Consider the following 14152-nt stretch of genomic DNA (forward strand, 5'->3'; position numbering starts at 1 on the left):
GATAATTTCACTTTAAATATTGACATCATGTGCTCTTTGTTGCTAAACTCACAATCACACAGTTTTGAACTAACTAACTAAAACTATATTTTGTATGCGTCTAGAATGGTCCACATACTATGAAATATTATGATGCAATAATAATCAGTACAACAATGAAAAATTCATAGAAGTTTTTAATAACATGATGAGATAATACAAGAAGTACCAGTTCACAAAAACTGAACTACATGATGAATAATTCATAAATGGTTATGTAAACAAACCTGTAATACGACATCACTTCTAAAAATAAGTGAATTTAATACTCATCCTGTACTTATGATCTAAATCACAACATGTACATTAATCTTGAACACTCGTATATATCTAACGATAAGCTCTTCTTGAAGAAAATTACTATTTTTTATACTATATATAAAGATTATTTTAAGTTTATGCATAATGTCTGTTCATTGCATAGGGCATCTGGTTGGGCCTCATCTTGACTGAATTCATGGTCTTGAGTTTGTGTTTTACAATGTCTGTCATGCCTAATCTGTATGTGAAGACATCTGCATATTGGAACAGTGGATCTTGTAACTCCTCCCTCTGTTTGCCAGTAAGTTTTTCACTGATGTTGACATCTTTGTACACCTGATCTCCATCTTACAGTTTTACGTCTCTTACAGCTACACCTAGATTGTCTTATTTCTTGTTAATACTTCTTCAATAGATTTGTGTGGTAGATTTTGGTCTTTCCATTCACATTCCACCTATAGTACATTCTGTTGATCACTTACTGCACACCCAGAGGTCCTTTCCATGGCAGGGTGAGATTTTTGTTCTATGTGGGTAGCAGAACCAAGACCTTCTGTCAGACCTTGAAACATTGATCCTTGGCCTTCTTGCAGCAGAAGTGTTTCTGACTGTCTTGAACTGCATACGAACTTTCTTGAGTAAGTTGTTAAGTCTCCTGTGGTTGATTTTTGAGGTCTAACATGTAAAGGTGTGTGATCCTCACTTCTGACTCTTTTGTTATCTACATTTCTTTTGATATCTGCATTGTACCTTCTACTATTCTTTTGTGAAGTTACTCAATGGGTGAAAATCCTGTAATCACTTCTGGGACTTCTTGGTTAGTAAATAATACTGCTTATGGGTACCTGTCCTATTTACATGGTTTCTCCTGGCTGATCTTCTTTTCCATACTCTTTAAGGTTCCATGGACTCTTTCACAAAGAACATTACATCTTGGGTTGTATGGGATGATAAAGAGGTGCCTAGTGATGGTGAGTCTACAAACCTCCTGCATTACTTTTGAGATAAACTGGGTCTTTCTGTCATTCAAGACTTTTTTTGGAGAACCTGTTCCATAGAACATTTCCAGGAGGGCTTCTTCTTCTCTTTCCATCTCTATCTATGGCAATGGTATGGATTCTGGATAACATGCCACATAGTCAACTATTGTCAGCACATACTTGCTTTGGTAAACTTTGGTCATCAGATATTAGACCCATTGCTCATAGGACTCTCACTTTATTGTCCCTGAGATAACCTTCACCTACTGGTATGATGTGGTTTGTTGGCAACTCTCAACGTTTGTCACATACCACTATCTCTACTAAGCAATATTGACCCATTTGCTGATTTGAACTGACCTTCAATCATGCACAGTTTAACCTTTTTGCAATATTAGCCCCTAAATGCTTTTCTATGCAAGTCACTTTGTTACATTCATAATTTAATTAAACACCTCTAATATCAATGTATGTGAATGAATTTAATATTATAATGTATTCTGTGATTCGAAGTTTTATTCTATCCAAGTGTGAAGTCTATAAAACTAGTTAAAACTTCAGATGTATTGTCACATGACCAATGAGCTGTGAAAAATGTCTATTTTGTCTCTATGCATCTTCAATAATTCAATGATAGTACAGAAGAAGAACACCTAGCCACTAATATGTTTATATAATATTTTGACTCATTTCTTTCAAAGTACTGTTAATAAATGCAGTTAAAACACATAATAAATTTTTCAACATCTGACAGCTGCCACACCCACCTTAAGCACATTTGTTTGAGCTTTTTATCATTTCCTTGTAAACATTATATACACATGTATATAACATCTATAAAGAACTCATTTTACAATATTTCCTGTAGGTACTTACATTTATGCTCGTATTTATTTTTTGTTGCAAAGTCCTGCAAGTGGTGAAGAGTTTCATATGTGTATTTTACGTATGTTAATTTTACACTAGTCAAGAGTATTTAAAAAAATACATTTTTAAAGCTGTAGTATCAGCTCAAGAGTTAAGTGGATTTAAGAGTCTAGTATTCGATGGCCTTATTAAGTGCTTATTCTTAACATATGTATTAACTGGTGAGAGGTACTTAGAGCTATCCTTATCATGTATGCAGTAATGATCTGATTCATGCAGAAAGCCATTATTTTAACAGGTTTTTGCAAAATAATTTAGTGAGTTATGTAGGAGTCTACTGGAGATAGTTCGTAAATGTCCATAGTTGTGCGTAAATTTTGAGGAAGTGTATCTGTGTGCTTTGTATGCAGTAGTGAGTAATGAGTTTTGTATTGTTTTTATTTATTGATATTTTTTGGTGCTGTGTTTATCCATGCTGGGCATGCATATTCAATTACTGGGCAAAAGTATGTTTTGTAGATTTTAAATATGTTGTCTGCTAAAGTTCTATTGTTTTTGCCTGTTAGATCCTTGTATCATTTGTAAAATGCCAAACTTTAGTTAGAATATTAACCAACAATAATTTAGAATTGTAGGTTAATTCTAGGATTTTGGCTGATGTTGTGGTCTGGAAAACTGTTCCTTTCATACATAGTTTGGGTAGATCCTTTCTAAGTTTTTTAAAGAGTGCCAATTGATTTTTGGGCACATTTATTTTAATAAAATATTTTTGACAGTATTCTACAATATTATTTAATTGTGGTTGTAAACTTGTTGCTGCTAATGAGGATGTAGGATCATTTTTCTAGACTGCAACATCATCAGCAAATTGTGAAATAAAGCCTAGGTTTGGATTCTCAAGGGGCATGTTGCTTACATTCAAGATGAATAAGATATAGATAACTACCCCTCCTTTAGGGACACCTGGATCTTGAGTAAAAGTCTGTGATAGGGTTCCTCCTACACTTATTTTGCAATTTTTCTTTTCCAGTAAGTTTGATAGCTAGCAAATAACACCGCGCAGAAGTTCCATTTCTGACATATGGAACCTTAGAGTGTTGTGACATTTGGTGATGAATGGTTTTTCATTATCATTTTTCAGTATAACAGTTATTTTACAGTATAAACAGTATCGTTACAATATAAATCATTAATCAAATTAACCCTTATGAAGATGGAAGCAATAGAGCTGCAGAAACAACACAAAACATTCAAGGTGTTTATGGTACAGAGTTTCTCAATGAAAGAAAATGTTGAAGGTTGTTTCAGAAGTTCAGATCCGGTGACTACAGCATAAGTGCTGCACCACGTTTAGGTCGTTCTGTTGAGTTTAATGATGACTTGCTGCTGGCTGCACTTGATGAAGATTGTGCTGTAATAGTTGAAAAACTATCACAGAAGCTTAATTCAACTCATTCACCAGTTCACCATCATCTACAACAGCTTGGAAAAGTGTCAAGTCTTTGAAAAGGGTCTCCCATGATTTAACAGAAGCCAACTTTAGAGCAAGAGTGGACATTTGCACTATCATGAATGTAACTCGCCTTTTTTGGACAGATTAGTGACTGGAGATAAAAAATGGATATATTATAAAAATGTTAAGTCACACAGACAATGGTTAAGTGCAGGTAAACTGGTTAAAGTACAGCCCAAAATAGACCTCCACCCAAGAAAAGTGGTGTTAAGCATTTTGGACATTACTTATGGGGTGACCTGATAGAAAGCTAAAAAAGTGTCTAAACATACATTGTACATCTCTGTTATCAAGGTTTATGATATTATGTGCTTGATTACAGTTTTGCCAAGGATTGTGTGGGGTCTCCTAAAGAAACTGTAATATGTCATGAGGGCACCATTGATTTGTGTTGAAATGAATAATAAGTTATAGAAGACAAGAAGGGACAAATGAAACAAAAATTAACAATATTTAATTATTTCATTGCATCGTAGCTTGATGATAATAGCTACTTAGTTGTATGGTTGAGAAAATGAAAAATAAAATACAATAATTTACCCTAAAAACTTTGATATTATTTTAAGAGGTTCTAGAGATTATGGAAACAAAATATGAAAACTATAAGATGAAAAAAAACGTATTTTTATACTTCAAGTTTGCATTCAATTTGTTAGTAGTTTGAATGCTAGTTTTTAGTAAAAACACTTAATTATAAAACGTTCTTTGTGTACAAGAAACTTGTGATCTTTAACAAAATTTTTACCAGTTTTTGAAAGGATATGTTGAGAAATTTTAGAGTTACCACATCCATTGTTGTACGACCAAAATTTGCAACTTGTTTTCTGCAGGCTGCAAGAGCCCAGAGGGTTAATCATGGTGATAATATGATAATACTTCCTTCTTGTGGTGAATCTGACAAGTTGTCTCTATTCTGTTTCTTCTGATAGCAGTATCCATGGTAACAGTCACTCTTCTTGTTTTTTGCCAGCACCATTTTTGTAGATAGTTCCAGCTGCTTTGTGTTGAGATTTCTACTAGTGCTGTTGGTGACAGATTTGCATCTACTTACAGTGTGTCCCATTTCATAACAAGCAAATAATATCTTCTCCCTTTTGTCCATTCACTTCTTTTCAACTCTGGTGGCATCTTGCATCTGGTCAGCCACCCCTAGTTTCAACTTTAACTGGTTATTCTTGAACTTGCTAGTTCTACTCCTTCCATGGGCTTCTATATACTATTCTATCAGCTTGATCAATTTGTTCACGTCTTTTGGTGCTTCTCTTTGAGGAACGGTGACATGTTACTGGAGCATGTGATCATGAAATGTTCACATATTAATGGATCTTCCAGTTCTTCAAAGCTATCTTCACTCTTGGTCGTTCAGTCCATTTTATGGAGGATCTTTATAATTGTGATATAAACTGAAATACAATTTCTCCAATATTAGGTTTGATTTCTCTGAGCATTCAGCAAAAAAAACCATTTTTGGTAATTTCACAGCATTTCAGCAAGGCCACTTTTTAACTTGTCATAGTCCATGGTATCTTCTGATGTCATGCCCACATAACTTGTAGGGGATTGAGGTAGACTGCCAAGTCACCTTTTTCATAGCTCTGACTTCGTCAAATCTTTCGTACCTCTCAAGCATCCACGTTGTCATCTGTTTATCAGACTTGGGTCATCTGGTCCTGATCTCACTGCCATTCTTGGATCCTCCATCTTTCTACTGGGAGAGCTTGGTATTATCAGTTTGTGCTGTTATTCTCTTTCCTCCTTATTTTTCTTCTTTCTCAGTTTATATTTCATACTCGTGTTCTGCTTTCATTCTTTCTTCCTCTTTTCTCTGCCTTTCTCTTTTTTTATGTCTCTTCTCTCAATCTAGGTAATCTCATTTTTTAAACAAACTTTAATAGATTATCATCTTTAAGCCCAAGTTGCTTGCCTTCTTTATCTACTTATCAAAGTCACTAGACATGGTTATATAGTGTGTTTGTGACATATACAATATTTTTGTCACCACTACTGTGTGTGTGTGTGTGTGTATATATGTTTTCTCTGCTGTTGTTGTTCACATCTTCCTTTACTGCCATTTAACACTGAAAGTCCTGACTGGCTTCCCACTGTCAAGTTTTGTGAAGACAGATTCTTTTTGTTAGGCCTGTTGGTGATAAGTTTTGACTGTAAGTAAACAGTAATATAGTCTACTTGCTTTAAATTAATGTATTATAAACAAATAAAAACAATCAGTTGTGTTTATATAATACTTGTTTCACAAATATATTTTAATCTTTGTAAGTAAGAATGTAAGGATACTATATTTTTTTATTAGGAATAATTATTATTGTGTTGATATTTATTTTCCTTTTTTAATCTACGTAGGCACAACTATCTGTAACTAAAAGCTGTTAGTTAATGAACTTAGAAGCTGTACTGCATGAAACTCTCCTACTTTATTATTTGTGTCAGAGTAAAGATTGTTGTTTATATTCAGTCACTTGGGTTTTCTCATACTGTTTTAACATGTGCATGACATTTTCAGAACTTTTTGTGTTGTGGATGCTTATAACTATCTGTTATAAATCAGTGTGCCAGAGTATTTCAACAATATTGTTCTTCATATGAGAAAATTAAAAAAAACTACTTATGGTAGAATCCAAAAGAGATTTACACACTTGTAATAAACTAAAAAAATTAATTCACCAGAGAACATTGGTAACAGAATGTAAAAAAAACATCAGTAGAGAACTTTAACAAGGCAAATAAATATGTAGGTTATGAGTTTTAGCCTGTGCCACTTAGGTTGTTTGTTATCCTAAAGTTTTCAGTACATTTTAGATACATTACCTGCTACTAGATAAAGCCAGCAAGAGAACTTTACCAATTATCATTACATGAAACTATATTAAATAAATGCAGATATCAGCTCATTACATCTTAGTAGTATACGGCACTCCTTTGTGAAACATAAAAAATCCTTAACCTTGAGTCTTAGAAATGTCAGATTTATTTAATTTTATAAAATCAATAAAAATCATTACAACAGAAAACTTTCAACAAAGGATAGAACTGTAAACTAAAGCAGTATGAGAAAGACTGTCTTTTATCATCTGCAAACATTTCAAAAATAGGTAACACGTTTTTGCCTTGCAATATCTTGAGACTTGTTTCAAGGGATGTCATGAAATTTATTATTTAAATATAAATTCAAAAGCCAAGTATCTTTGTATACTTAAATGTGGTGTATATTTCTAAGGTTTACTGTACTTGTAAGTGAACTGTTATGTTTCAGAAGACCATTTGTTGTTTTACAGTGCTTTAGTTATTCTACCATTTTCACTATGGCTCTACTTTAATATGCTCTCCCTTTCAACCATTGGGATGTTATAATGTGATGAGCAATTCCATTATTAATTAGTAAAGAGTAGCCCAACAGTTGGCAGTAGATGGTATTAACTAGCTGCCTTCCCTGTAGTATATAACTATTAGACTAGGGATAGCTAGCACAGATATCCCTTGAGTAGGTTCTTTGCTCATAATTCAACAAACAGTCAAGAAAAGTTTGTTTTTTCTTTTAGTCTTATGTCACATGCTCTTTATACATTTTGGTCAAAATGTCAACCAGTCTTTTTCTGTGTCTGTTTTGTATCTTCAGGTTATAACTACGTTTTTATTTAACTTGTTAAAATGCTTTCTTTTATTTTTAGCTTTTGTCCAAATACTGGTTAAGTGCTTGGGTTGGTGACAAACCTCTGCCTGATGGATCCCAGGACATTGACTTGCGTAATTGGAGGCTAACTGTGTATGGATTGCTAGGACTATCACAGAGTTGGTTGCTTTTATCTGCTACATGATATTTAACATTATGAATCACTGAACTAAATGATTTTTGTTAACAGATGAGGGAGATAATGTTTATCCATTGACTTTGAAGATACCATCAAATTGTTTAGTTAAATCTCATTCTTGATTTAAGATTATGTTTTATTCTACTGCCCATTGAATATCCCCAGTATCCTTCCCATGTGGCTTATTTTTAACTATAATTTGAGAAGGCAGTACAAGTGTTGTTAGACTCAAGCTAGAACAAATCCTTCCAAAAAGTGAACTTTATGGTAAAAATAACTGACTTTGGAGACCAAACTTTTTGCAAGTATGATATTAGAAAATTAATTTTGTTGTTTGTATGAAACAGGTAATTTTTTTAAGTTGTTAATTAATTATATTATGTTAATGGGCAGAGGACTATAACTTATTTTCAGGAACTCAAATAATTAAAACAATTTTTGCTGTAAAACTGCACAAGAGTTTTTACATGCTGATACTTTCTTGCAAAACTGTGATAAAAAAAGGAGGAGCAAGCTTTGGTTATTATATGGAAAAATTTATCACAGTTGACTCTAAGTGCCCTAGCAACTGTTATTGGGTTAAACCCATTGTTTCAGTTGATAAGAACACTTGCATGATTTGGGTTCATTACCACAAGCTGAAGGAAATTATTATATATGTAAGGAACTAAGATTATTACAGTACCACATGACTAATAATATGTAACTGTTAGTTCAAGAGTGCCACATTTGATAAACAAGTAAAATTTGTTTGCTTATTAAATTTCAGTATTCTGTTTTATCACAATCCATGGGTTTATGAGACCAAACTTGGGCTATTATAAATCTGCACAGTCATAACAACATGGACTGTAATGACATGGTGAGGCTTAAGAATCATATTAATATAATGTACTAATCATGTGTTACATATGCACATATACTTTATTTAGCATTATACTGAAGACTATGGGAAAGGTAAAAAGAAAATGGATAACAATAGTTTGAAATCTGTAAGTGTGTATTCAGTGTTCTGGATGCGTTTAAATAGCTATTAATAAATTGTTGTTCTTTGTAACTGTTAGATGTATATTGCTTGTACTACCTTTACATAATCTAAACCACGTATAACAAAAACTTGTTGGAGCTTTAATCCTATTATAATTTTAGTTTAAACATTATCATCTCTGCTTTAGTGTTAATGACATTTATCTCTGAAAGTTTTAATTTATGTTTTCTGTATTTCTGTGTATAAGTGTTTATGTAAATGTAGATATCTCTATTAAATATTTGAAGGAAGACATTTGGATGTATTTTAACAAATCAAAGGCATAGCTTCTTGTAAATCAAGTGATATGGCTGACATTTAATCAGCACAAATGATGTTGGTTTAGTAGTATCATAACTCATTATAATAACTTGGGTCTCTGTATGTAATTTTTATTAACAGTACTCAAAGGTTTGGTTAAAATTTTAAAAAAAAGTTTCAATCAGAACAAATACCAGTGAGAGCCAAAATGACCAGTTAGGAAAGGACTCTATGAATCATTACATAAGTTTCTTTTTAAACCAGTGTGATGAAATTATGTTGAATATATGTATGAAACAGAGCTTAACTGAAATATTAACCAATCATTTTTTAGCACTCTTCTTTCTTCTTTCAAAAACAATACTGTTCACGGGTGCTGTTCGTGCAAGTCGAGTGCTCCATCACAGCATGCTTCAATCTGTGATGCGGGCTCCCATGTGTTTCTTTGACACTACTCCCATGGGTAGGACTTTAAACAGGTACTGTGTCAGACAGCAAAGAAAAAAGTTGACATTTTAGTAATGTTCATGTGGCTCAGATGTGTTATTTTCATTTTGAAAGATATGTTAGTCTAGGTAACATCTTAATTTTGATTGTTTCAAGACTAGTGATGCAATACTTTTGTAACTTGCACAATGTATACGTTGTTTGATAATTGTTGCTTTTTGAATTTTTATTTTTTGTTTGCAGGAAAAATATATGTGGTATTTGATATTACATTTGTAAAGTAAAACATGAAGAAACAATACTACATTTAAACTAGTGTTGTGGTTGAGACCTCAGTGTCCAAAACTGAGGCTGAGACCTTGTAATAAATTACACAATGAAAAATAAGACAAGAAGAATAAAAATCACGTGCATTGAACTATTAACATCCTAACTGCAAATTTTGTACACATTAACTGCACAGTCTTTACTTTAATGTCACCTCTTGTGAAAAAGACAGTGAAAAATAACAAAAATAATGAAGGAATAAAAAAAATTAAAATTTTCAGCAAATCAAACTGATTGTTGTTTCTCAAAACTTTATGGTATCAATGAATTCTTTATGATTCTTTAAGTTATACAGAATCACAGCAGACCCTCTAGACATGATAAATATCAGGGATAATTGCAAATGTAGTGAAAATATGTGCAACAGATGAAGTTCATAGAAACCTATAGTAAGCTTATGTGTATAGTTGCAATTATTTTTGATATCACATGTTATAACTGGGTAGGTCCAAAAACTTTTAAATTTAGTCAGTCCTGTTTCCAAGACTTGTAAAACATTGAGACTCAAATGGTTCAAGACTATGAGACCTTCCAAAGGGTGCTCTTTAGACCTATAATACTAGTTTAAAATACAAACATTATCTTTGATGATAAGAAAATATATCTTGATCTTAGCCTGATATGTGTTCCAAGTTTTTCACATATAGGGCACGTTATTCACAAGGTATGAAAGTTTAATACTTTGGATTTAGTTTACCTCTAGTGTTTTCTTTTGTAAAATCTCTTTTTCTTTAAGCACATAAATGTAGACAACTGTTATATATTGCCTGAACTGTTTTCTCGGTTGTGATGATTCATTTGTACTATAATTGTTAAAATTTCTACAATGAACCAAAATGACATTTCACTCTATAAGTTTTCTCCAACTGTTTCTAGTTGTACGTGTTTTTCAGAATATGAACAAATATACTTACCTGTCACAGAATATTAAGACAAGGTAATATAATGTAGACTGTATGTTACAATTTAACCAGTAGTTGTCTTTGACAAGTATCATAGGTTTATTCTCCTTCAAGTTGTTACTTTATAGAAAACTGTCTTGTAGATGGAGTGAAATTTATCAATATTTGTCTAATGATTGAAATAGGCTGAAATATTTCTATCTGATGCAACCCATTGATCAGAATTCTTTTCCAGAAAGAAGAAAACATTTTTTGTTATGAAATTGTACAAATTGATGGCATTTCTAACACCTCATCAGTTTTCTTTTCATGTTTTGTAAAAGTGAAATCTTACAATTGGTAAATATAGAACTTTATAAAGTTTCAATATACTTTGTCTTAAATTCATAGAAATTTGATAAGCATTCTTATTAGACACAAATGGAAAAAAACTTTGTATTTAAGTACAAAGCTATACAAAGGGCTATCTTTACTTTGCTCACAACAGGTATCAAAACCCTGTTTCTAGTGTGGTAAGTCTGCAGACTGTGCTGCTGGGAGACATGAACACAAATAAAAGTTAGTAATCTGTATCACTTGTCGGTATCTTTTATGGAGTAAAAAGTAGTCATAGTTGAACTTCAAGTTTTGGATTTTTTGAATCATGAATAGTATTTTTTTTAAATTGTTATTTTTATAGACTTCATCTTTTGAAGGATTACTTACTTGCCTAGAAATATTACTGCATGATCTCTTCTTTCTTGTGTGTTTGTTAAAGACTCAGCGTTTTCTCTCTCTCTTCTTATGTAGGTGATTTTCACTGAGATTTCTTTATACAGGATTGAGGTTTTTTTTGCAGCAGTTATGCTTGAACTGTTGTTTTAGGTGTGTAATGTTTTTGATGTATTGTATTATAGGAAAATGGACTTCAACCTTTTAGTAATCTTTGACTGATCAAAAGTTTAATAGTCATTTGTCCCTTTCAGGATTTTGCTATATCTCATCCTTTCCATTCAACTCTTCATTTCAATTTCTGGAAGAATATATTACACTAATTTTTAGACCTTTGTCCTTGTTCATGCACTGTATGGAGTAAGATAGGTCGTTTTTATTATCCAAGTTTATTGGTTATTTGTTTCAACTCGTTTTTTTTTCAAATGTTTTCCACTGCTTGTAATTTTTGTTTATTTTTTTAATTCAAGTGTTGTCATATTCCTATCAAAGCTTAACATCAAGATTCTTTTGGACAGTTCTTCATGATTTATTATTCTGTGTTCCTTGTTTCAAAATACACAAAATTTATTGTAATCTTTGGCACCTTTTTCAGTTATCAATTCTCATTTAACAATATGAGAGTTAGTAAGAATGTTTCATGCTCCTTTTCTGCATGTTGCACAATTCTTACTTCTGAGTTTCTGAAATTGTCACTGTTTTGTTAATGGCAAGGATATGTTTCAGTTGTTCTGCCTATCTGTCTCAGGATTCACCATGTACTTTCCTTTGTTTTGAGAATGGCTATGATGTATGAGTTGAAGAATTAATTGTCCCTTGCCTAATCGGAGGATGGATCCCTATAAATAACTTCTCTGATGCTTATTCTTTTTTTAAAAATTGGATTGGTTCATCAGATTTCCCATGTTTCACTTTGGCTGTACTTTATATATTATCACCCTGCTAGATTTTTACAGTTTCTCTTGGTTAAATTTGATCATGACCCTGTAGTTGTGTGAGAATCTGTAGTATCTGCCATTGTGAGATAAATTTTTATTTCAAGTGGGTTTCTTGTCATCAAGAACAGTTTATCATATGTGTATTTATCTTAAAACTCTTCTTACAGGTTTGGAAAGGATATCGATGTGGTTGACATACAGATTCCTTTAAATTTTGATGGCTGGATTGATTGTCTTTTACAAGTTTTATCAACTATCATCATTATCTCTGTCACTAACCCAGTCTTCATTGCTGCTGTTATACCAATTGGTCTTATATATGTGTTTATTCAGGTAAGTGTTATATTGTACTTTTAGTTTGTATCCATTGGCTTCAAAATAATCAAAACTTATGTAATTCATTTCTTTCTCAGAATTTCCAATAATCACATAATTTTTAGAATTATTTGAAGGTTTATAAATGTTAATATTTTAGTTTTTATCCCCATGATTAGGTTAAGCAGTGATGTCAGTCCTACCCTTAATAAGTTTTATTTTGTAGGTAGACTCTTCATTCCATGTTTTTAAAATCTCTTCTCATTAAACTGTTTTCCTGGAATGAATTTTTTTCTCTGTAAGATGGTCCTTATTTTAATAATTCTAGAATTTATTCATAAAAGTGAAATCATGAAACACAGTATATTTTTATATTTGTAAATTATATTATGCATGTGTGTTTCATGTTACTAGAATTACTTTATACATTTTATTTTCTCTTTTCTTTTAAGAAAGTTTACAACTTATCCTTTTATAATTATTTAAAATGTAATTTAAGAAATAGATTACACATATACAATCATGAAAACATACCCTAATAAAGAAATATGTAAAAAATGTGAAAACTTAAGTTATGAAACTTGAAATTAAACCATTGTTTGTTTGTTATTAATATACAGAAACTGTATATTGGCTCATCACGACAACTAAAGAGAATAGAATCAGTCACAAGGTCTCCCATTTACAATCATTTCTCAGAAACACTCAATGGAACAAGTACTATTCGAGCCTTCTCTGCTCAAGAGTTCTTTATTAACCAATCAAACATCAAAATGGACTTGAACCAAAATAGCTTTTTTCTGTCTTTATTAGCAAACAGGTAAGACTAAACAAGTTTATTAACTTGCTTTTATGCTTTTATTTGGTCCAGTCTGCATGTTTACAGAACTTTTGACAAAGAGATATTTAATTCTGAGAGTAATAGTTCTTCATGGTGGAATATCCATTTATACTCCAGATTTATTATCTATAATAATACATCTTTTTTTAAGCCTAATAAAAGCTCTTTGCTTAAGACTGTAAAATTGTTATCTTTAATTGGTATTCAATTGCACATTAGTTTCACGAGATAGATTCCTATTGTGACAGTATCTGTCTCTTAGATTGTCAGTTTTCAGTTCATATATATAAAAAAACAACTTCAAATGTATTAGTGTACTTTACAGTTCTAAACCTAAAATTGTAGCTACACCAAGCACAATCTTCTGAAAGTTACTAAAAATTATCTGAATTAATTTTTTATACTTCTGTTAGTTTTGATTTTTAAGAATTTTTTGTAAAAAGCCAACATAATAACTTTCTACAGACTTATTATAATTCTCTCCAGTGAAACACTGAGCTTTTTATGCAATCACAGCAATTTGATCTATTACTGCAATAATATGCTGTATATAGAAAGCATTTAAGCTAACAAAAAAATTAATTCAGATCTCCAGGTAACTTATCAAGCTACTTGAAAATATAGACTTTTATTAGTGATTCTAAAATGTGTGGAATTTTAAGGGTAATCACATATGTAATTATCTGATCTTCACAATATCTGGAGAATCCTGAACCTAGTATGTTGAAGACAGGTGTAGGGATTTCATATAGATGGAAATAATAATAATAAAAAAGGGCAAATTATATCAGTGCACAAGTCTGTTACATTAAAATTAAAGTTAGAAAATAAAGAATTAAATAAACTGTACTTGAACAAATCTTTAATGAAGGGAAACTAAATTTAAATAATATACA

At 31.6% G+C, this 14152-nt stretch overlaps 1 protein-coding gene across 11 annotated transcripts in view; it reads left to right on the plus strand.

Annotated features, from left to right (window-relative positions):
- Positions 1-14152, plus strand: part of LOC143236622 (multidrug resistance-associated protein 1-like) — an 88806-nt gene that overhangs the window by 55447 nt on the left and 19207 nt on the right. For 10 of the 11 annotated variants that reach the window (XM_076474948.1, XM_076474950.1, XM_076474954.1 and 7 more), the window contains 5 exons: positions 464-601; positions 7347-7467; positions 9110-9254; positions 12268-12433; positions 13036-13235. In XM_076474948.1, coding sequence (XP_076331063.1) covers positions 464-601; positions 7347-7467; positions 9110-9254; positions 12268-12433; positions 13036-13235 — 770 coding nt within the window. The remainder of the gene's footprint in view (positions 1-463; positions 602-7346; positions 7468-9109; positions 9255-12267; positions 12434-13035; positions 13236-14152) is intronic. The other variant, XM_076474951.1, reaches the window with a different exon arrangement.

Source organism: Tachypleus tridentatus, chromosome 13 (assembly GCF_004210375.1).
Source record: "Tachypleus tridentatus isolate NWPU-2018 chromosome 13, ASM421037v1, whole genome shotgun sequence".
In the NCBI taxonomy this organism is placed as follows: domain Eukaryota; kingdom Metazoa; phylum Arthropoda; class Merostomata; order Xiphosura; family Limulidae; genus Tachypleus; species Tachypleus tridentatus.